General features: G+C 38.1%; 1 protein-coding gene and 1 long non-coding RNA gene across 3 annotated transcripts in view; one reads left to right on the top strand and one right to left on the bottom strand.

Annotated features, from left to right (window-relative positions):
- The window catches only part of KDM1A (lysine demethylase 1A), a 64415-nt gene that overhangs the window by 32296 nt on the left and 7302 nt on the right, over window positions 1-24817 (top strand). For both annotated transcript variants that reach the window (XM_027109807.1, XM_027109806.1), the window contains 11 exons: window positions 1688-1821; window positions 4869-4947; window positions 5570-5662; window positions 6548-6654; window positions 8219-8300; window positions 9362-9456; window positions 18268-18410; window positions 18788-18878; window positions 20073-20207; window positions 20985-21058; window positions 21839-21950. In XM_027109807.1, coding sequence (XP_026965608.1) covers window positions 1688-1821; window positions 4869-4947; window positions 5570-5662; window positions 6548-6654; window positions 8219-8300; window positions 9362-9456; window positions 18268-18410; window positions 18788-18878; window positions 20073-20207; window positions 20985-21058; window positions 21839-21950 — 1145 coding nt within the window. The remainder of the gene's footprint in view (window positions 1-1687; window positions 1822-4868; window positions 4948-5569; window positions 5663-6547; window positions 6655-8218; window positions 8301-9361; window positions 9457-18267; window positions 18411-18787; window positions 18879-20072; window positions 20208-20984; window positions 21059-21838; window positions 21951-24817) is intronic.
- Window positions 452-23334, bottom strand: LOC113622079 (uncharacterized). Its single transcript, XR_003433401.1, has 3 exons — window positions 22710-23334; window positions 22620-22627; window positions 452-567 (listed from the first exon to the last, which is right to left on the bottom strand). It is a non-coding gene; the product is annotated as an uncharacterized LOC113622079 (long non-coding RNA).

The following is a 24817-nucleotide window of genomic DNA, read 5'->3' as shown; positions in this document are numbered from 1 at the left end:
GTTCAGTGGGTTGTGTAGGCTTCCTGGTGGATGGGAGTAGTGCCTGTCTTCTGGTGGATGAGGCTGGATCTTGTCTTTCTGGTGGGCAGGACCACATCCGGTGGTGTGTTTTGGGGTGTTTGTGACCTTATTATGATTTTTGGTAGCCTCTCTGCTAATGGGTGAGGTTGTGTTCCTGTCTTGCTAGTTGTTTGGCATAAGGTGTCCAGTACTGTAGATTGCTGGTTGTTCAGTGGAGCTGGGTCTTAGTGTTGAGATGGAGATCTCTGGGAGAGCTCTCGCCGTTTGATATTATGTGGAGCTGGGAGGTCTCTGGTGGACCAATGTCCTGAACTCGGCTCTCCCACCTCAGAGGCACAGGCCTGACATCCGGCTGGAGCACCAAGACCCTGTCAGCCACATGGCCAGGTACGTGGGGAGTTTCTTGCCTTTTGGGATGTCTGAGGTCTTCTGCCAGCGTTCAGTAGGCGTTCTATAGGAGTTGTTCCACGTGTAGATGTATTTCTGATGTATTTGTGGGGAGGAAGGTGATCTCCACGTCTCACTCCTCCACCATATTGAAGGTCTCTGCCTTGTTCTTTTTATTCTCCTAATCTTACTAATGCCTTTCCTTTAAAGTTGCTTCCATTATCAGTGCTTCCAACTTCTTGTTTTATGTGCTTTAAAATGATTAAATGTGGATATCTGGTGCCTGTCTTGTTACTTATATAATTACTTCAGTGGTATTGAATTTTGAAACTCTTTAAATTGTTTCTTGATATGTTCAGAAGCTGATGGAAGTATATATTTGTAAGATCATCTTAGATAGAGAGCGCCGAATCCGAACCACTAGACCACCAGGGAGAGATCATCTTAGAAATAAAAGTAAAATATATGTGAATGTTTCTGAGGACATCTTAAAAAGATGTACTTAACCATCAGCTTATAAAAATATCAATTTAATACCCAATTTTAAGAATTATACTTGTTATATAAGTTATATATATACTATGTATATATATTACTATATAGTATATGCAGTAAAATATTTTACTTGCAATATGTAGTAAAGCATTTCTAATGTTTCTGCCAGAAAAGGCGAATTCCTTGCTTTCTTTTATCTCTTCATTGTAGTCTGCTTAGTTTCTTTCACTGCTTGCCAGCACTGAATTATGAGAACTGATGAATGGTGCCATTTATGAGATCATGTGTTGGTTATTAAACCTTAGAGTCCTCTTCATGTTCCCTGCTGTAGTCCTAAAAGAAGGCATGTGATTGTGTTTTTCACTCCATAACCTCTTTTGCTTTCGTTAGTGTATTTTCCTTTATTCTGGTTCTTTAGTTTTAAATTTTATTGTATATTATCAGTAATGCTAATTTTAATTAGAGTATCCTCCAATATTTTAAAGTTTTTTTGTGGATGAAGAAAATATTCTAAATGCCTTGTGCTTTATATGGTATATTGTTTCACTCATTAGTAAACTGATTTTTGGAATGTTAAGCTGAAAAGAATGACTAAATCCTAAGGATGTTTCAGCTTTTGAGCAAATTGAAAGTTTTTTTAAAAAAGGAAGTGAGATCAGTCTGCAAATAAGGCAAAGCTTTACAGAGGTTCTTCAGGCAAGAAAGGAGTTTGAGGCATAATCATTATCCCTAGTTTTGTGTTCACTTTCACTTTTCCCAGAAGTCCTGTGCTTTTCTTTGTTAGGTGTGGAGGGTGCAGCTTTCCAGAGTAGACTTCCTCATGACCGGATGACTTCTCAAGAAGCAGCCTGTTTTCCAGATATCATCAGTGGACCACAGCAAACCCAGAAGGTTTTTCTGTTCATTAGAAACCGCACAGTAAGTTTCCAATCAGCTTTTTTCCACCTGAATTGTAAAAGGTACATATTACTTTTATATAGAATATGGGGGGGAAAATAGAGAGGAAAGAATTTTTAAGTTATCTGTAATACTATTCCGAGATAACCACTGTTAAAAATTAGGCGTTTTTTCCTCCAGGTATTTTTTTAAAGGTACATTTAATTTTTGTTTTTACAAAATTGAGATCCTACTTCCATGCATTCTTGGGATCCTTTTCTTTCCTCATAACCTCATAAACACACAATAAGAATCTTTACACACTTTTTTTTTTTAATAATACATTAAAAATAATCACTTTGTCTTTCCTTCCCAGGGTAAGAGAAACCCTTATTCTGTTCTTCTCATCTGGTTGATCTTCCTCCTCTGGCTAAATGATTAATTTTTAATGTCGGCAAAATATTTTTTTGTCTGACAGTTGGGTCATACTTTAACTGTTGGGCATTTAAATGTCCATTTTTGCTTATTATAATGAAGCTCTGAACAGCTTTATACATTCTTGACTCTTATCTCTGGTTATTTCCTTAGGATAGCGTTCTAGAAGGAAAACTACCTGGTCAAAAAGTATGAACACTTTTAAAGATTTGATACATGTTGTCAGATTGCTTCCCAGAGAGGCTGACCCAGTTGACACCCTCGTTACCCTGCCCTGTTTTTGTGATTAAAACGATGATAATCTGTGCTGCTGTAGTAGACCAAAATCATTTCATGTATTTTCCATTTCTTTGATTACTTAGACTGATTGCTTTTTTTTTTTTTTTTTTTTTTTTTGCGGTACGCGGGCCTTTTACTGCTGTGGCCTCTCCCATTGCGGAGCACAGGCTCCAGACGCGCAGGCTCAGCGGCCATGGCTCACGGGCCCAGCCGCTCTGCGGCATGTGGGATCCTCCTGCACCGGGGCATGAACCCGTGTTGCCTGCATCGGCAGGCAGACTCAACCACTGCGCCACCAGGGAAGCCCCAGACTGATTGCTCTTTCACATTTATTAGTCATTTGTATTTCTTCTGTGAATTTTTCTTTAATGTCCTTTATTCATCAGAAATTCTTTATATACTATTCAGAACATATTCATTGTACTCTGGAGTGATACAAAGTAGAAGAAATTCATGTTGTAATTTCAGTTATTTTGGATATAGCTCAGAGATGTCTTTTTAGCCACCACTAACGTCTTTATTTTGACCATTACATTGCAAAACTACTGCTAAATTTGGATTGTTAAATGCCATTCATCTAGAGTGATTGGTAGGTTTTTGTAGTACAGAATAAAGGTTCTTTTTTGTGAAGGAAAATAGGGTGATTTTTTTAAAGTGAATGGAAAATTCGTAATGTGCATTTCTGAGGCTGATTTGTCTTATAATTGAATCAGCTTCTTTGTGTAACATGTCAACATTTGTTCTAAGTGGATTTCAGACAAAATTGTCATTTTTTTGTTTCATCCTGAGGGGAGTTTTTACTTGAATTTGAGTGGTGGATTTATAGGGATCTCTGTTTTCTTTGATTCATTACCTGTGACCAGAAATCCAGATTTGGGGAAGGACTAGCCCAGGTTAGAGTTGTGGTCTCTGGCTATAAAACGGAACTTAAGTCATTCTTTCCTGTAAGAATTGTGTCAGTTCTCTTGTGTTAAACTGCATCTTTTGCTTCCAGATTTTAAAACCACAACTTTAGGATTATTCAACTAGAACCTATGACCTGACCTTTATATTATAAGATGGAAGGAGGAAGAAGGCTTGTGTTGAGGGGTGATGGACTTGGGCCCACTGTGTGCTTGAGGAATTCCATTTTCCTTTGACAGTGGCCACAGAAAAGCAGAGGGTCCATATGGATTTGGTCATATCTCTGTAATTGAATTTATTTGCACTTTTTTTTTTTCTTTTGCTGTACGCGGGCCTCTCACTGTTGTGGCCTCTCAGTTGCGGAGCGCAGGTTCCAGACGCGCAGGCTCAGTGGCCATGGCTCACGGGCCTAGCCGCTCTGCAGCATGTGGGATCTTCCCATACCGGGGCACAAACCCATGTCCCCTGCATCGGCAGGAGGACTCTCAACCACTGCGCCACTAGGGAAGCCCTGAATTTATTTACACTTTAGTTCTTTCTTTGAAACTTGTTTATGGAGCAGTCTTTATTAACTTTTAGCTAAGAGGTAAATATGATGGTATTCAGCTGGTCTTACATTTTGCAGATATATATTCAGTTTGAAAAGAATAAATTGATTGTAAATAAATTGATTGTACCATAATATTTTTTATTCCTCATCTTACTGCTTTTTCAGCAGTATTCAAAATAATTGACTCCTCCTTTCTTAAATACACAGCTCCCTTAGCTTAACACATTATTCTAGTTTTTCTCCTGCCTCCCTGGTTGTCTTCTCTGAATGCTTTATAGCCTTATCCTTAACAACAGGCCACTATGTGAACTGGTTAGAGTTCCTTAAGGTCCTCTCCTCTCTCCCCTGTTCTTTCCCACTAGGAGCCCTGTTCTACACACTTGGCTTCAGTTATCACCCATAAGCAAGTGGCTCTAAACCTTAACTCTCCTCTGAACCCCAGCTATGTATCTAGATGCCAGTCTTTCACCTCCTCTTGTTGTCTTGAAACTTAACTCATTATCTCTTATTTCAGTGTCCCTCATTCAGTGAATGGCATACCAACTCATTTAGTTGTGCAAGCCCAAAACTGAGGAGTTATCCTTTGCACACACACCTCCCCACATATCTGATTGATCATTTGATTTTGTATCTACTCAGGATCTCTGGAGTTATCTAACTCAGGTTTAAATTCTTGTTGCTCCCCAGCTGTATGATCTTGGCAACTTACTAGGCAGGCTAAATTATCTCCTAGCTTCTTTAATAATTCACTCATTTGACATAGTTTTGTGTTTCATTAGTTTCTTTGTCAGGAATATAACCCTTACTGTTTCACTGAAAGGAAAACCTATATTTGAGGCCTTAAAGTTAAAAAGATATTTTAAAGTGATCAAATGGTATATGTCTATTTGATTGTAATACAATTTCTATCATTTAAATACAGTTGCAGTTGTGGTTAGATAATCCAAAGATTCAGCTGACCTTTGAGGCTACTCTCCAACAATTAGAAGCGCCTTACAACAGTAAGTAGTGTTTTCAGTAGGACTGGTTTTGAACTGGATTTGAAAATGGATACTTCCTTCCAGAAGCTCATGGTTCCTTGATAATGAATTTGATAATGAATTTTCATCTTCTTGTGCTATGCAAAAATGAGCCTTGCAGCAAAACTATTTTGTGTGTTTGTAATTGTTTTTCTGATTTTTTAATTGTGTTGACGGGTGAGTGAGTTCAGAGATTGCTAATAATTTCTCCAGACCTATGTTCCAGCTTTAATCCACATAGTACTTTGCTGGCATTCAGCCTGTCTATCTGGCTTTCTCATTTCCCAGTTGCCACCAGCAGTCTTGTAAAGTTTTTGCCAAAGGAAATGAGCATAATACTACTTTTAAAAGGGTTGGTTTTGTCCTTCATTTCATCTGTAATGGGATGTCATTTTTAAAAATTCGAAATTATGTGATATGCATTTTGGACTACCACACAGATTAATAGTTCTAAGAATCACTTTTCTAAAGGAATCACATGACTTGAAGCTTATAGAAAAGATGAATAGAATGACTTCATGATGGAGAAATAGAAGAAGAGTTAAGAGTTTTCCATTTAAAGTGCTAAAAAGATAAACATGTTTTTAAATTCATTTTTCTGTAGGTGATACCGTGCTTGTCCACCGAGTTCACAGTTATTTAGAGCGTCACGGTCTTATCAACTTCGGCATCTATAAGAGGATAAAGCCCCTCCCAAGTAAGGACCTGGCCAATGAATTTTATGGTTTTAAATTAGGTTCCAGCGGGCTTTTTAGCATTTTATTTTGATTTCTAAATCCATATTTAGAACCAAAATATTCCCAAGTTTATCTTCTTATAAGTCAAATTTAAAGTAAAATCTCTTTGTAAATGTGAATTTCCTATAATTTCTGGTTTGATAAATACTTGATAAAAGATACTGAATTTCCAATTTAAGAAAAAACAAAGTAAAATTTATTAAAAATGAAAAAAAGCAGTTATAAAGTAGGAAGTTTGTTTTCTCTCATTAACCAGTTCTTTAATGCAATGCTAAAGGTTGCATTTTTATTTTTTAAATGCTTTTTACCCCTTTAATGGTGTCTGGATAATGTCTGCCAGGAATCAGAAGATAGGGATATTTTGAGAATTAATACATCTATCTATCTATTTATTTATTTTATATTTATGCTTTAATAATTTTTCATAAAAGGAAACTAAAGACTGCAGAAGTAGAGCTTAAAGAAAATAGCTTTAAGAATCGATTGGTTGACTGCTCAAATTGTCCTAAGTATAATTGTGAGGTAAATGTGGGAGATTATTCATAATAAATTAACCGAGGGTCACAGACGCTGAAGCACATGGCAGAGGTAATGAAAAAGTAAATCTTAAGATAAAGGATTTCATTTATGAATTTTCAACATTGAATTAAAGTTTATAAGTTTCAGATATTTGCTAATTTGTATTCATATAGTTTTCATAATTTGAAAATAACTCTGAATTGTTACTTTGTGAGACGTCATAACATGTTAAGAACCTAGAAATTTTCTTGATAAAAAAAATAACAAATAAAAACTCTTAAACCTACAACAAAGTATTTTAATTTTTGTTCATTTTTTAATTTTAGCTAAAAAGACAGGAAAGGTAATCATTATAGGCTCTGGGGTCTCGGGCTTGGCAGCAGCTCGTCAGTTACAAAGTTTTGGAATGGATGTCACACTTCTGGAAGCCAGGGTAAGAATTTTATTTTGGGTTTAGAAGCCCAGCTTAATGGAAATATGGTAAAGAAATTATCTGTTGCAAATTAAGGAATCTTACAAATTGAACTAAACCAAACTGATTTAAATAATACTCAAAGTATTTTGACAGTGTTAACTACATTGGATAAAGCATTTTTGACAGTAAAACTTTGCAAAGTGCTCAGTGAGTATTTAGAGTTTATAAATAATCCATATAGCCCTTTGATGTATATTTTCAGGTCATTGTTTCTTGCAGCTAACTTTCAATTTGGGGGCTTTCTCGGGCATGCCCTTTACAGGATGCAGTTATATTTAGTGGTGGGACAGAGTGAATTGTATTCTGTTTGATTGTAAACGGAAAGGAGTTGCTTCTCAGACAGCAGCCATCTTTTACAGCCTGGTGAAGCCAAGATATTGGCTCCTTATCATTAGTCCTAGAGAGAGAAATGGAAACTGAAAGAGGATGGGGATGATGGCACAGAATGGAAAAAAAGAACATCCCATTAGGATGTTATTATTCAAATCATTTTCATGAGTAATTTTTGAGATTTAATTATTTTTCAGTGGCTTAAAGACCTCCCTTGACTCCTACCATTTAAAGAAACAAAAACCAAACAACAACAAAACACTTCTCACATAACCTAAACAATCTAAAATTTTATAAAAGCTTTCAAAATGTTTTGAAATTGCTTTTTACAAATTCCTAATTTTTTAAAATGTTCTTTACAAATAGAGTATGGAGAGATCAAAATTAAATAATTCCTGATACAGTCTTACTTTAATATTTTATTCATTAATTCAGAAAACATTTGTGTGCCCTCTGTCTCCTGTGTACAAAGAATACAGCAAGGAATAATGGGATCATTATGATTCCTACCCATGTGTGCAGGTTTTTGTTTTGCTTTTTTTCATTTGTTTGTTTGGAGTTTACAGAGTACTCTCATGTAATCCATGACTGAAGTATCACTGCAGCTCAGTAAGATTTCCCCATACTTGAAAATCTACAGTCAGCAAAGATAACACTTGGGCCTGTGTAGAAATGAGAGGTATTGTCAACAGTTCATGCTCAGTAGACACTCTGCCCTTGGGCATGGGGCTGCACTGGAGAGGCATTTGTCAGATAGATATCAAATCATTCACAGCTGACTTTGACACTGTGGGGCAAGAGTCAGAACATGAAGGTAGGAAAATGGCCTTTAGTGTTGAAATTTGTGAACAAATATTTTCTATGTGAGTGGCCCTTGCTCAGCCTGTACAACTGGTGTTAGAGACATTAGGGTAGGTGGCTAATAGTACCAGTAACTAAGTATGTCTTTTGGGTGTCAAATTGTTTCCTACCTCACATCACTTAATTCTGTTCCTTTTATATGTCATTCATTACCTACCACTCTCTCAAATAGTTAAAGTTCATTTGCTCTTTGTGCTCACATTGTACTCCATGTAAACTCTAACTACACCTTTCTTTTTAAGTTATCAAAGAGCCCTGAGATGGTACCTTGCCAGGTTATTATGGTTAAACTAGAATTTATGACTTTAGCCATTTAATTTCTGAAAAACAGGATCGTGTGGGTGGACGAGTTGCTACATTTCGCAAAGGAAACTACGTAGCTGATCTTGGAGCCATGGTAGTAACAGGTCTTGGTAAGTAGTTCTTAGTTTTGTGCGGTAATACAAGGTCTGAGACTCATAAAATTGTTTAATCTTACATATATATATATATATATATATATATATATGTATGTATGTATGTATGTATGTTTTTTTTTTTTTTGGCTGCGTTGGGTCTTTGTTGCTGCGTGCGGGCTTTCTCTAGTTGCTGCGAGCAGGGTCTACTCTTTGCTGCGGTGCGCGTGCTTCTCATTGCAGTGGCATCTCTTGCTGTGGAGCACGGGCTCTAGGTGCACCAGCTTCGGTAGTTGAGGCACACGGGCTCTAGAGCGCAGGCTCAATAGTGTGGCGCATGGGCTTAGCTTCTTCTTGGCATGTGGGATCTTCCCGGACCAGGGGTCAAACCCTTGTTGCCTGCATTGGCCGGCAGATTCTTAACCACTGCGCCACCGGGGAAGTCCCTGTTTAATCTTATATTTTAAAGCCATAGATACAATTTTAAAATATATTGGTTAGGATACTGTTCTCAGTATTAGTGAGAGGTAAATTGACAAATAGTCTTCCTGAAAAGATACATCAATATGAGCATAATTTAAAATGTACATAGATTTTAACCTAGCGGATCCAGTTCTAGGAAATTATCCTAAGAAAATAGACAACTGGACAGTGACGTAGCAGATGTTAGAAACCACAGATTAGAAGATTAAATTATTATACAATGAGAACTATGCAGCCACTAAAAATTATGTAGCTGCATATTAACATGAAATTATGTCCACATTTGTTGCAAAGTTGGAAAAAGATCACAGAACAGTGCATGTGTTATGATCCTTTTGTATGTATATGTCTGTAATTTTATGCACATAAAATCTAGAAGGGTCTGTAATGTTAACCAATTTTTGGTAATAGGTAATGTTTTGCTTTCTTCTTTATGCTTAACTTAAATATTTATTTTACTTTGGGCATTTTGTTGATATGTAATTCATGTACCCTAAGCTTTGATATTTTAAATTTTGAGTAAAAATATTTTTGCATTGAGGTTTTTATTCTCTTTTCATAGGTATGTTGAATTTAATTGTTGGAGTTTTTTCTAGGAGGGAATCCCATGGCTGTGGTTAGCAAGCAAGTAAATATGGAACTGGCCAAGATCAAGCAAAAATGCCCACTTTATGAAGCTAATGGACAAGCTGTAAGTTGACAACAAACTACTTTTCACAATTTCTTTGGTTCAGTGGAAAACAATTTTGGGGAAATATGTGAGTGAATATACACACATATAAATATGAACTGAGAGTAGAAATGGTGTGACATTATTGTGATTGTTTCTTAACTCTGAGCTGTATAGGAACGGGTTATACATGCCTGTTTAGGCATTTATCTTTAAATACTTAATGAAGATTAGGCTAGCTAGGCTGTTAAGTTTTTTAGTTTTTGATGGGCTAATAGCGAAATGGTGGTACTAACCTGATGCTTAGGTAGGTTAAAGTGTTTGTTGATCAGAGGCATAGGAGCTTCCTATGGTTGGTATGATAGTAGCATGGAAGTGATATTCAGTATGGGAGAGTGAGAGTGTTTTAACAGCTGTATTATAAGTTATGTAAGTCAGTCCTAATTTTTAGGGGTCTGTGAAACTCAAAAGTTTGTATTCAGCAGAATTTTTGCCAACTCCCCTGTTAGGAGTGAGGGAGTCTACAATTCTCAGGCTATAAACACACTATCATCTTTATATTTGAAGGAAGGGAAAGCTTGCTATGTATATGGCAGTTTAGCCTACTGTTATTAAAAGTGGTTAGATTCCAACTCTAGAATTTTGTGTGATAGGTCCCATGGGACATCCTCACCTTTTCCTGTCTACCTTTAGGATATGCAGTTTATATCAGAGAAGTACAGACTTCTGGGAAATGTTTTGGTTCCCATCCCCACCATTCTGGATCCATATTTACTCCCAGGGCTTTTTTGGGGGTGAGGGGAAAGGGCGGGCAGCCTTCTGGCAAAATAAACAAAGTAGAAAGGAAAAGGATGAAGTAGAGGTTAATTCAACAATTCTATAAACTTCTATTTACCCTGCAAAGACCTGTAAAAAATAAAGAGATAAGACAGTGTCCCTGCCATGTAAGACCCCATAGTCTGGTGGTACTTGTACACAAATAATTATCTTTTCCCACCTTTTTATTATAGAAATTTTCAAACATATACAAAAGTAGAAAGAGTACTATAATGGACTCCCATTTTTCCAGTCTTGTTGAGAGCAGGGGAAGTGACATGACCAGATAGGTGTTTTAGGTAGATAGACAGTAATTTAGAGAATTGAATTGAGGAAGCAGGGTCTCTGAAGTAGATACTACATTAGTCCTCAAGAAGTAATGGAATCCAAACCAAAGATTATCACTGATCTTTGAGACACTATCTTTTTCTTTAGACTTTCCTGAATGTAGAGCCTGTTCATTTAGTCTTTCTAACAGTAAAAAGTGAGGGGTTTTTTCCTAGTAGAGATATCCAAAGAAATTGTCTGCTTTCTTGGTATTAGATAAGCTGTAAAACATTTTTTAAAACACTTGTTTCTAAATAACATACCAATATTTGCTGAAGTGTGGCCTATAGCCAGCTGCCAATCCATGAACTGTTGGTTACTAGTATGGGATGAGATATATCTTGTGCCAGAATGTAAATAAACCACACCATTTAACCATGATGTTTGTTCAGAGGATGACTTTTTTTTTTTTGGTAGCAAGACTTTGTCAACGAAAGAAGTGGTGGTGCGTTTAGTTTATGTTCTGGCATAAGCTCCGTATCTCACCAGGACCAGCCCTTTGAGTAGCATTTTGGTACACAGTTGTTAAGCTGGTGTGTGGTTTTCAGCATTTTGTTGTCATTCAACTCTGATCTTTATAGTATTTTTCTAGGTTTGTTTGTTTGTATTTGGTGAAGCAGCCAAATGGTAAGGAGGATTCTTTAAGCATTCTCAAATTTGGGAAAAAATTCTTTGCATCTTTGAGTTCTGCTTGCCTTAAGTTAGTCAATCAAACATAAGAAGACATTAATATTTCTTAATCATGCTGTTCCCAGTGGTCTAGCTCAGAGTAGGAATGGACAACCGGTGACCAGTAGACTGGCTTTTGGCTTATATGACAAGTACTGAGAGCTTATAGCCTGGTTAATTTATGCTTATAATCACAGATATGTGTCGTGCCTTTAGAAATCTAAGGAATCGCTCAGTCAGTTGCTTCATTCTCCCATTTTGCAGGGGAAGAATCTAAAGCACGTGCATGTTTCCCTGAGGTCATTATAGTCAATAAGTTGTAGAGCCAAGGTCCGTTGTCTGGTGTTGCAGCTTTAGTGCCCGCACTTGTTCTGTTCTGCCTAGCTGATAGTTCAGGAAAGGTGGGAGCAGGGGTGAGTGTGCAGTTCTGACTGCCAGTGTGACTGCATCAGCTGAGTCTCCTTCTCAGAGAGCTTTCTTTTAATAGGTATTCTAAGGAGGCCCACCTAGAGTGATGATATTCACTCAGCCATTGATTTTTCTTCAGTGAACTGTTGAACGAAATGAGATGTGTTCCTCCATTCTCTGTGGATAGCCTCAGTGGAGGAGAGGGTGACTGATTTGATGGTTCTGTTGTTAGTACATAGAAATTAATTATTCCATCCTATAAAAGGCCAGCAGTTAACTCAGAGTTATTAATATCATTTGTAATTTTGTCTTAAGGACATATCACCATACTCAGCCATTTTGCTGCTATAGAAAAAAAATCATGTAGTAAGTGGTTTTTGTTTTGTTACCTTGTTATTGTTTTAATAACAGTCACAAGAATCCCTGAAAGAGTTTGCCTCTCTCTTCTCTCTGGTCCTGGACTGGCAGCTAGTATGTTGAGCTTGTATGTTTGTTTTTGACAAAGGAAGCTTATTTTATGGCTTTGGTTTACTAGAACAGGGCTTTCTAATCTGGTTCTACTATAGGATATTCTTATAAATAGAAGTATCTTCCAAGCCTATAAAAACAATCAGAGGGCTTCCCTGGTGGCGCAGTGGTTGAGAGTCCGCCTGCTGATGCAGGGGACACGGGTTCATGCCCCGGTCCAGGAAGATCCCACATGCCGCGGAGCGGCTGGGCCCATGAGCCATGGCCGCTGAGCCTGCGCGTCCGGAGCCTGTGCTCCGCAACGGGAGAGGCCACAACAGTGAGAGGCCCACGTACCGCAAAAACAAAACAAAATAAAAAAAAACAAATAATCGGAGCTAATAAAGCAGGTGCCCTCGGATTAACTGATGATGGAGTTATCCTCTGAATTATGCAGTTTTAAATAGATATGGGTAAGGTTGGGAAATAGGGTAATTCATATTTCAGGAGCATTTTGGGAGTCACCAGTGAGAGGACTGAAAACATGGATTGGTGGGGGAGACTGGAGAAATGACTGTGAGTGTTTTCTGCATCTCCTATACGGCTAGTAACTTGGGGGCTTTAGATTCTAGTTTTGTGTTTGACTTTTTTTGAGTAATGAAAAGGTATCTGAAGTGAGTGACTGTGTGAGAGAGAGAGACTCTGTGTGTGTGTGTGATTATTAAGTGAGATCAAAAGACTCAGTAACTACTTAGAGAAACAGAACCTGATTATATGAGGAAGAAAGATAACACTTGAAAGGTAATGCATGCCAGGCTTCTTAGAAATACCATTGATTGGATACACTCAGTACCTATCATAACTTAGCAAGTTTCCACTTTTATTCATAGAGAGTGGTGCTTAAGTGGTTATACTTTTGACAGAGGTATCTTGGCCGTTTCAGTTTTCATCTTCCTTTTTGGAAACATCTTTGGTATCTTTAAGGAAGTCTTTCTCTACCCTTTAAAATCATGACTGCCAATCCCTGCTTTTTATAAATATAAAAATCTCATGCCTTCCTTTAATGTTTTTGAAGTTGCAAAATAAGTTTTTTCCCCTCAAATATAGTTATAATACTGACTTTTCTTTTCCAAACTATATTAATTTATTTAACAAGAATTTACTGAGCACCTCTGCTATGTGCTAGAAGTTGCTGGAGTGCACTCCTTAGACATGCCATGTGTGCCTTCTCCACATGGCTTAGTCCCTGCTCTAGGAAAGTCAGTTACTTACATCCCCTGAAAGATTCCTTATGAGGTAAAAGAAGGAGAGGGAGGCAACAGTCTCCATTTATAGAATCACATTGAATTTTATTTGAATTAAGGATATACCTGTTGTCCTTATTCTCCCTTCAGAGTTAATAACAATATCTCATTTCCCTTAGCTATTTGGGAATCTGGGTTAGAAACTCCTCAGATGTAAATTTATTTTTCCACTAATCTTTCGTTTTACCGTAATTGTAGAAGTGCATGGGGATGGGAGAGGTGGAGGTTGACTGTGGCCTCTGTTGGCCAGATTTTGCCATTACAACTTTCTTCAACGTGTAATTCTTCCTGAGGATTTCTCTGGCTAAATCTCAGAACTTTGAGTACCTGGAACCTAGGTACACTTAACTCCATTTTTGCTCTGCTGCTAGAGAACTTATGCAGACTGGAAGTATGACAGATGGGCAATGTTTTTGAAGACCTACCAAGCTTGTGATGATAGAATGCAACCAGAGGTAGAACTAAGGAGAGCTGTCCTTCCTTTGAGATGATTCCTTACAGAATCAGGGACCGTGTCCAGAAAGTTGTTTGGCTCTCCCAGAATTTATTCTGCATGAGCCAGTCACACAGGCTTCCCCACCCGGACCATGTTCAGGGATGCTCCATATAATCCGTCCTCCATATATGGATGCTCCGTGTAATAGGATCAAAGCAGTCAGGGTTAGACCCCATTTAGAGGAGGGAGACTCACCAAATGTTTAGTCTTGAAGGAACCATTTATTTGGAGCCTTTCATTGAGAAATAAATGGTTTTGAAAAATCATAAAATCTGTTTCAAGCAATAGCCTTTTTGTTTGATTCTTTGCTAGGAAACTGTATCAAAGGTCCTTTCCCGAAAGACTGCTTCTTCGTTTGTTGTTATGTGTTGTCACTGTGTTGTAATATAGGAATCCAGCTGCATAAAATGTGGTGCTTAAGCCTTGGTAACATTTGCTGAGTTCCTTTCTGAGGATGCAATTTAAGAATATACAATAGAACAGTCAGGTTAGGGCTTCCCTGGTGGCGCAGTGGTTGAGGGTCCGCCTGCCGATGCAGGGGACACAGGTTTGTGCCCCGGTCCGGGAGGATCCTGCGTGCCACGGAGCAACTAAGCCCGTGTGTCACAACTACTGAGCCCGTGTGCCGCAACTACTGAAGCCCACACACCTAGAGCCCCTGCTCCACAAGAGAAGCCACCACAATGAGAAGCCTGCGCACCACAACAAAGAGTAGCCCCCGCTCGCAGCAACTAGAAAAAGCCCACGCAGCAACGAAGACCCAACGCAGCCAAAAATAAAAATAAATAAATAAATTTATTTTCTAAAAAAAGAATGAATGGTCAGGTTAAACTAAAATTATTGTGACTTGTGTTAGAGATTGCCAGTATTTCAACATCCTTTCATAATTATTTGTGGAACTAACAGAGTCCAAGGGTTCTCACCAAAGGGAAAGAAATGACCTGAAACAGGTATGTAGGGGGTGCTTAGGGTAGTCAGTTGCTAAAGTTCTTGTCATTGTCTGAGTGTGTCAAGTAGAATATATCTAATAGATTAACTTTAGAAACAGAGTCAAGGTTTAAATACATCAAAAACACATTTTGGTTTTCTCCCAGTCAGTATTGGTGTCCTAATGGACAAGTATTTTATGTACTATTTTCCAAATATTTCTTTAATTTTAAAGTGTAATTTTAAAATTAATGGGAAAAAATCCAGGTTTCAAAGCTACCCCTGGTGTCACTGACAACATTCCTATAACTGCTTAGCAGAAAATGGATGGGACCTGACTGCTGACTGGAGCCCCGAGTTAGAGGGGGTGTCCTGGAGATGCAGTCATGTCATTCTGGTATCAGATGCAGCAGTGATCTTTTGGTTTGGTGTTTGTTTGGTTTGATTGTTGTTCTTTTTCTCTTGTACTGAATTTTGCTTATTCCTCTCTGCTTTCTGCACTGTCTCCCTTTACCACCCCCACCCCCACCCAAAGTGCCTTTCTTTTGCCCATTTCTGTGCCTTGACTCTCTCATTTTAGTCTCTGTACAGTCTGTTCCTTATCTCTGTGGTAGTTGCAGCTTCTGAGCTCACAATGCTTCTGTCATGCTGTGTGTTTAAAGCCTTGATTCTACTGCCGTCTTACAAAACTAAACTTGGCTTGGCTGTGGGCTCTTACTTACAGTTTATTTCTCTCTCTGCTGCACTGGTTAAAAGGACACTGTCAAGGTATTTTTCTTTCATAATTTTTCAATTCATTTTCCTCACTGTTTACAGTAACCCATTAAAAGCCTGAAACTTAAATCTTTCCCTTCCAAAGATCCCGTCCATCATACATTCCCACTGGTTTGTTGTAGAGTTGCACCTGTATGTTGGGCTGGTGCCATTTGAGTATTTGTCATTGAAAGAGCATGTAAAAAGTCAAGTTTTTTGTCGGGGGTGTGGGTGGACTAAAGGGGAAAGCGTAACGAATCAAGTGGGCTGCTCAGCAAACAGAGGGAAGAAACAAAAGGTCAAATTTGGTCCCTCTAACCTTGACAGTGTCCCTTTAAATATTTCTGTACCACACACCCTGGACCCCAGATACTGAGCCTTTGAGTGCTGCGTACTTTTTCAATATGAACTTCCCTATGTGACTGTCACTCTAGCTGTAAAGATTAGAGCTTGTCTAAAGCAAGCCATCCAATTGACACTGGAAGAGCTTTAATCTGTACCATTTGCAAACTTGGCGTATTGGCACTTTCTGTCCTATTGTAGAGGCATATGTGATCTGATCCCTCTTGCTGCTATAGCATCCTCCTGCTAGGCATTTTAGAAGCCACATGTAGAAATATCACCATTTGTACTCCAGGAAAAGCAGTCATTCATATTGCATCTGTGATCAGTGAAGAGCTCATAACTATGTAGGTTTCATATTGAAAATGTGATTGTTTCCTTTTTAAAGGAGCACCAAATTTAGAACCATCTTTTGTAACATCACTGCGGGAATTAACACCAAGCAAAATTTCAGCATTGCTTTGAGCTGTTCTTTATGTGACCATCATATATAGAGTATATGTAACTGACGGGAAAGTAAATGAAATTCCTGACAAGAAGGTCACTTCCATCAGCTCTGATAGCTGTGTAATCAAAACAAGTAGCGATGTCACCAAGAACTCCTTTCTTTGGCCATGGACTTGAATGGGTAGGTCAGATGTGTTTGATCCACCAAGTCCTAGGTACCAAGTCCTAGGTACCACCCTGATATATAAATGGCACCAAGCATCCAAAGCCTGATTCACTGCCTTATTTCTCAACATAAACCAAAAGATTCTCAGGGGTTTCTATTTCTAAGGCTAAGGGGGATTCTCTAATTCATAAAGATTTCCTGATCTCTCCCATGTGTGATCTTTTAGAACTTGATGCTTTAAAATATTATTTTGATTGAATTAGTTATAGTGTCTTGTCATAATTTACAGTTCCAAAGGAGAGTCGCAGTTCTTTTCCCTTTGTTTTGGTGCAGATTATACTTCTCACCATATTCTTTTTTGCTATACCATGGCTCATCTGCTAAGAGTTACTGTGTGACTCATCAGTGAAGGGGCAGAGGCTAGTGCTTCGAAAGCATCCATTTAATTGGGAAGGGCAAAACTGAAGGAGTTGCAGATGAGAAGCAGAGTTTTACTGTGATGATCTTGTCCATAATAGTTACCTCTAATTGTAGATCATTCTTCCTCAGCCTTAGTGATTATTAGGGCTTACTTTCATGTTTTGTTTTCTTGTTACCAATTTTAGGTTGATGGTAAAGTGAAAATCCAAATTTTGAATCCTGTTTCCCAGTTGGTGCCTAGCGCCTTTTTTTTTTTTTATGTATTTATTTGGCTGTGCCGGCTCTTAGTTGTGGCACGCGGGATCTTTGTTGCCACACGTGGGATCTTTCGTTGTGGCATGCGGGATCTAGTTCCCTGACCAGGGATTGAACCCAGGCCCCCTGCATTGAGAGCACGGAGTCTTGACCACTGGACCACCAGGGAAGTCCCGGTGCCTAGCTTTTTATGGCAAGAGATGCTTACCTTAGACATGCTTTTTCCTTCTCGCTATTCCCATGAATTCAGCAATAGGATTGTAGATACAGTTTACTCTGGGGCTGAATTAAGCAGTAGCAGAGGAATTTGTGTCAGCTAACTGATGGTATCACTAGGTAGGGGCACAGCAGGGATTAGGAGCATGGTCTTGCAGCTTGATGATCTGCTTTGCAATCTGTTCTCTTACTCCACAGTAGTGAGCCAGACCTGGTACCTCAGTCACTCATAGTCTAAGAGCATTGGATATTCAACTCTGAACTTAATTGGTGCCATAAAACACTATTACTCTGAGAAAGAATTAAGATGCTGTTGTGTTCTTATTAATAGCCATGAATTTCACTTCTCTCTTCCCTACTCCTACCTGAAATTGTCGTCTTTGAGGGAAAGCAGATACCTTGGGCTTCTTATTTTTTCATCCTGTCCTTATTCTGGAAGGTGCTCAGGTGTGTTAACATAGTCTTTGTTCTCTGGGACTTCTCCAGTGTGTTGTCTGCATGTCAGCCCAGCTTATCTCAGTGCATGTCAACTCCAGGGCATCTTGGGCTCCACATGACTTCACTCAACACCAATGTGAATCCTGTGGCTGTTAATAAAGGTAGAGTCCCAGCTCTGAGGGCAAAATCGTGAGAATAGGAAAATATCTGGGCTGAAACATTTCATATCTCATTTAATGGAATTGACCACTTCATAGGAAAGACAGTTTGAATCATTGTCCTCAAAGGTTTCCCCTTTGAGATACATATTTTGACCTTTTAAACTGTAGAGCATTTGTGTTTTCATGGATGGTTATGTTTAGTCGTGTAAGGACCAACTCTGCCATACTTCAAATTTTCAGGTTCCTAAAGAGAAAGATGAAATGGTAGAGCAAGAGTTTAACCGGTTGCTAGAAGCTACATCTTACCTTAGTCATCAACTAGACTTCAATGTCCTCAATAATAAGCCTGTGTCCCTTGGCCAGGCATTGGAAGTTGTCATTCAGTAAGTACTTTGATACCGCTTGTTGTATTATAGATTCCGTTTATAGATTTGCTATTTAATGTTTAAAGTTTTCATCAAATCTTATTTGAGCTAGTTTTCACTTATTTTCTTGTGAAATAGTTAAATCCAAAAGTAAAGCTATTTAAAATAATTACATGATCCTTAAGGCGCTCTCGATTGTAAAATTCATGTCTTTTATGGTATTGAATTAACTGTATTTAACATAGCCTAGAAAATAATTTGCCACCAGCCAACTTTCTTATTCCAAAGTATTAGAAATTTTAGAGGGCCTTGATGCCATCAAATGTTTCTGATGGGCACCTGTCTTACTCAGCAAGGCTGGCTGTGTGGCCGGAGCATATATATTGTCTCTTCAGGTTACAAGAAAAGCATGTCAAAGATGAGCAGATTGAACATTGGAAGAAGATAGTGAAAACTCAGGAGGAACTGAAAGAACTTCTTAATAAGGTGAAATTTTATATTTTTTTCATAGCTGAAGATGCATCAGTAGGGGGAAAAGGCCTTTAATTTAGAAATTTAAAAGCATTTCTGATTTTTTTTCTCCATGGGAGAGAAAGTCTGCACAGCTCATTATTGTTAAGAAAATAATGACTAGCAAAAGGCACTGTATTATCTGTCAGTCTTTCTGTATGGCATTATTGGTAAATTGATGCTGGGGGAAATAGATCTTTCCTGTGTCAGGTTGCTGTTGCCTGTTGCAAAGCTGGCCTAGTGCCCTCTGCTGAAGTCTAGGATGAGAAGGAGATCAGCTGTGCTGGGGTTAAGTTCCCACTGATGAAGACAACATGTCAGCAGCCAGTACCATAATTCATTGGCATAATTATTTCACTTGAGGTGCCAATATGGGGATATTCCCCAGTGGTACCTGTAAGGGGGCCTTTGTTTATGCCATCTTCCAGAGCCCCAGCTCCAGACTGGGAAACCATTTGTTTCTCCTCATCCTGCCAGCTGCAAACTTGGGGGCTTTATGATGCAAAATCTGGGTGCATCTTGTGACTGGACTCTTGCCTCATTCTCTCACTGTACCTCATTTCGTCATCTTGTCAAATGAAGAGGTCTCTGGCACATCTTCTTCATGGATTGTGGTATGGATGAAGTGAGAAGAGTGGCTAGAACATGGCCAGCTGGTGTGAAGCTCCCAGTCTCAAGCTTTAACCTTCACCCTAGTCTTGTGTAGCACCACCAGAAATCCGAAAAAACTAACATTGGGAATGGTTCTTTGTGTGATGATTTGACCTTTTACATATTTAAAAAACAAATCATGACAATTTGTTTCCCAAAGCAATAAGTTTAATTGGAGACAGTTTGTTTTTCCTGGTAGTTAATTTTTAATTAATTATATATTTTTATTAATGGGACATTCCTAGTTCTCCCATTTGTTTTGGAAGACAGAGCCAATCCTCCTTATCTGATAGTGATGTGATACCTCTATGTTGAGCCATATAGGATTTTTTCCTGTTTTAAAATGTCATTAAAAAAATTTTTTTTAATATCATGATTTGGAAGAGGTATTTAAGAATTCCATAGACCTTGCAGTATAACCCTGTTTTGGTATAATAGCAGTTTAGGGGAGGAACCAAAGTACATGCTTTGGTGATGAATTACTGTCTGGAATGGTAAATTTGTATTTTTCCCTCTTAGATGGTAAATTTAAAAGAGAAAATTAAAGAACTCCATCAGCAATACAAAGAAGCATCTGAAGTCAAGCCACCCAGAGATATCACTGCTGAGTTCTTAGTGAAAAGCAAACACAGGGATCTAACTGCCTTATGCAAGGTATGGTATACATACATGCCTCATTGATTTTTACTTGGAATCCTAAGAAATAGTATAGATCCGGGAAACTTTGGAAAAGAGAGAGCCACTAGCCAATCACAGGTGCCTGTAGTAGGAAGAAGAGGGTTTGGTACACAGGAGCTGTGGGAACTTAATGGGTTAATTTTGTCTGCTTTTTCTGCAGAATTCCTGCCTTGTTTTCACAGTGTCATCCTTTAGCTTACCCACATCTCAGTTTAGCCCTCTGTCATAGTTTATCTCTGACAATTTAAAATAATGATAATGAACATGGACTTCAGAGTTATTGAATGGAGTCAAACTGTCTGGTTGAAATCCCTAACTTAGTATCTCCTAGCCCTGTGACCTTAGACTCCTTAGTCACCTCATCTGTGACATGGTGTTAGTACTACCTCACTTGTAGGGGGTCTGAAGTGGTTATTCCATGCTCGGGACACAGTAAACGCACCGGAAGTGGTAGTCACTATTCTTTTTCATCCTTACTGTGTAGCATACTAGTATGTTTCTTTATTTCCTCCTTCTGCATCCTCCCCCACCTCCCCGCCCCCACCCCCCTCAGTCTTAATTCTAGGCTAACATTGTAACTTGTCTCCGAGAACAACCATCCCTGAGCCCTGACCCAACCTCCAGCCTTCAGCTAAGGCACACTTGTAGATTAACCTGAACAGGGATATGGTCCAGGCCTTACACCTTGTGGTATAAATAACTAGGTGGGTCTCTGACCCATCAAGATCAACCCAGTTCTCTTAATTTTATCAGGAATATGATGAATTAGCTGAAACACAAGGAAAGCTAGAAGAAAAACTTCAAGAATTGGAAGCCAATCCCCCAAGGTAAGGAAAACACGAACGCTCAGAAAGATAGCTTTTACTGTTCCTTCTGTTAGATTTAAAAGAAAAATTACAAAGCACCCTGGGCTTTTATTTATGTTCAGTGAATGTATTGTAAATTGTTTAATGAATGGAAGGTATCTGTGCACATAGGACTATTTGTCAGGCTCCTTAATGCTCTGCTGTTATATTTTAATGTGTAACGGTGTCCTAGATACTTGCTAGGTATCTTTTTTTTAAAAGATAGCCTTTTCCCATAAGATTTGATACATGAATGAAAATTGTCTTTGAGTGGCGTAGAAGGTGGTATTGCTTTAAACTCATAATTCTGGGGACTAGGAAAGTATTACACTTTATTTCCATTGGGTTTTTGATAGTGAACTCTTACATGGTGACAGTGTGCTGCATGTTGCATCCAGCCTCCACATACATCTACTCTTTTCTGTAGTCAGGGATGCTACCCATTCTTGCTTAAAAAAAAAGTCCATGCTTTATTCAAAATATAAAACAAAAAAAATGTTTTAAAGTAAGCTTTTATAATGCAAGGTAACAGTATAAAGAAGACTTTTTTTTCCCCCGGAATTACAGTCAGGCCTTGCTTTATGGCTTGGCCTGCTCTAGGCAGCAGGAATAAAGGGCTTAATAAAACAGATACGGTCCTGCTTTTTGACTTAGAATTTCTTCACATAAGGCATAGTCCCACTGAGATCATCTACATCATCCCATTGAGAATCATAGTAATGTCCTTTAATAACCTTGTGCTCCTTTGTTCTCATTTTGCAGTGATGTGTATCTCTCGTCAAGAGACAGACAAATACTTGACTGGCATTTTGCAAATCTTGAATTTGCTAATGCCACACCTCTCTCTACACTTTCCCTTAAACATTGGGATCAGGTAAAATTCCCTTACCATGTATTTTGTTGCACATGTCTTTGAGAAGGCTCCTAAGATAAACTGTTAATTTGTTTGTATGTGTGTTTTTAAACAGCTTTATTAAGATATAATTTATATTCAATAACACTCACCTATTTTAAGTGAGCAATTTGATGTTTTGCCAGACTTACATAGTCATGAACCACCACACCCACAATTAAGATACAGAACATTTCTGTCACCCTGAAAAGTCCTCTTGTCCCTTTGCAGTCAGTCCCCAGCCCTCCTGCTCCTGGCCCTACGCAACCACTGATTTGCTTTCTGTCACTATAGTTTTGCTTTTTCTAGAATTGCATGTAAATTGGACCATACAATATATAATTGTACAGAATGTAGCCTTTGTCTGTGCCTTTTTTTGATTTTGAGATTCATTGTTGTTGTGTATATCAATAGTTTGTTTCTTTTTGTTGTTTAGTAATATTCATATCCATTGTATGGATACGGCCACAGAATGTACCCATTCACTGATACATGGACAGACATTTAGGTTGTTTCGTTTTTGGCTATAAATGATTGAAGCTACTGTGAACGTTCATGTCTTTCTCTTGGGTAAATATCTAGAAGTAAAATATTTGGGTCTGCGGGAAGTAGATTTTTAACTTTATAAGAAACTTCCAAACGGTTTTCCACGTCTCATTCTCAGCAGCAGTAGTATATGCCCGCCCCAGTTGCTCCATAACCTCACCAACATCTGGTATCGCCAGTTTTTAAAATTTTAACCATTTTAATGGTTGTATAGTAGTTTTTCATTGTGGTTTTAATTTGCATTCCTGTGATGACTAGTAACGGTGAAGCATCTTTTCATGTGCTGATTGGCCATTCATATGTCAATTATTTGGTGAAAAGTCTGTTCAGAACTTTTGCCTATTTAAAAAAATCTGTCACAACATTGTTAATCAACTATACTCCAATATAAAATAAAAAGTTAAAAAAATTAAATTTATAAAACAGTTGTTTGTCCTCTTGTAAGAGTTCATTATGGTCTGTAAATTCTGGATACAGTTCCTTTGTCAGATTTATGTTTTGAAAATACTTTCTTCCAGTCTACAACTGGCGTTTTCATTTTCTAAATGGTATCTTTCAAAGAGCAAAAGTTTTTAATTTTATGAAGTCCTGTTTATCAACTCTTTCTTTAGGCTTTGTGCTTTTTGTGTCCTGAAAAATCTTTGTCTAAACTGGGATTGCAAAAATTTTCTCCTGTTTTCTTCCTGAAGTTTTATGAGCTTAGCTCTTATGTTAGGTCTATGACCCATTTTGAGTTAAATTTTTGTGTATAGGGCTTCCCTGGTGGCGCGGTGGTTGAGAGTCCGCCTGCCGATGCAGGGGACACGGGTTCGTGTCCCGGTCCGGGAAGATCCCATGTGCCGCGGAGCGGCTGGGCCGGTGAGCCATGGCCGCTGGGCCTGCGCGTCCGGAGCCTGTGCTCTGCAACGGGAGAGGCCACAACAGTGAGAGGCCCGCGTACCGCAAAAAAAAAAAAAATTTGTGTATAGTGAGAGGTGAGGTAGGGTTCATGTTTTTCCATATGGTTATCTAATTAACTATTCTAGCACCATCTTTTTTCCTTATTTGTTTTGGAGCCTTTGTTGAAAATCAGTTCTTCTATATGCCACTGTCACACTGTCTTGATTACTTTTGCTTTATAGTACATCTTGAAATCAGGTAATATAAGTTCTTCATCTTTGTTCTTTTTTGAAAGTGTTTTGACTATTTTAGATCTTCTATAAAGTTTTAGAATCAGCTTATCAGTCTCTACAAAAAAAATACCTTCTGGGATTGTCATCTTAACAATAGTGAGTCTTCTAATCCTTGAACATGGTATATCTCTCCATTTATTTAGGTTTCCTTTAACTTATCTCAGCAGTACTTTATAGTTCTCAGTGTACCAGTCTTACACATCTTTTGTTAAATTATTTTTAAGTGTTTTCAGTGTGATTTACTCTTGAACTGGTGAGAAATCACCAGGTTTCTTAGATGCTGAATGGACCTGTAAATCTGAGACTTTGGCCAGACTTAAGATTGTATAGAAGTAAATATTATATTTTGCTTACATATTTTCATTTTCATTATACATATTCCTAGTAAAATTATTTTTACTTCTTCATCTTCAGATTATGTCCTGGTATTCTTTAGAATTTGAATTTGGCAAGGATTGCACTTGCTAGTGGTATAAATCTTGTAGAATTTCCAGTTTCTTTATGGTTTTTCATGTAAATACTAAATTACCTCTAGTCACTGATCTATCATTTGATGTTGCAATATGTATTCATTTGTAATCGTTTTAAATTTTGAATGTAGGTGATGTGAACTGATCCATATGGGGAACAAATGAGTCAGTCACTAAGTAGTGAGAGTTGTGCTGCCAGCCCAGTATATTTTTATCTAATTCCTAAGAATCGTGGTATGTTTTCCCCAGGAGTTTCATGAAATTAGAAATATCAACTAGCCTTCAAAAGTTTCTCTATTTGGAAAATTTTTCAGTAAATTCAAAGACATGAAATCATTTTGGGAATTCTTCCAGGCCAAATCTTGACTTCTTCATGGATTATCTTGGGCGAATCTTTATAATCCTAGATTACGTCTGGTTTGACCAACTTTAGTTTTGGAAGTCTTCCTCAACTTTAAAACCTGTAAGTTTAAGCCATAAAAACTGATTTTGCTGTTATGTAGAAGAAAATGTAATTAGGATGGTGAATCTGATATCCTACCACATCTATAGTGCATACAAAAGCCAAACAAACTTTTATGGTATCATCTGAATTTACTGAATAAGCTTCCTTCCCTCTCCTGCGCGCCGTGGGTAGTCTGGACTTGGTGGTGTAGGACTG

Source organism: Aethalodelphis obliquidens, unplaced genomic scaffold (genome assembly GCF_003676395.1).
Source record: "Aethalodelphis obliquidens isolate GAN/ISIS:26980383/991018 unplaced genomic scaffold, ASM367639v1 scaffold9, whole genome shotgun sequence".
Taxonomy (NCBI): Eukaryota; Metazoa; Chordata; class Mammalia; order Artiodactyla; family Delphinidae; genus Aethalodelphis; species Aethalodelphis obliquidens.
The sequence above is the reverse complement of the archived record's forward strand: the minus strand, read 5'-3'. Positions and strand labels throughout refer to the sequence as shown.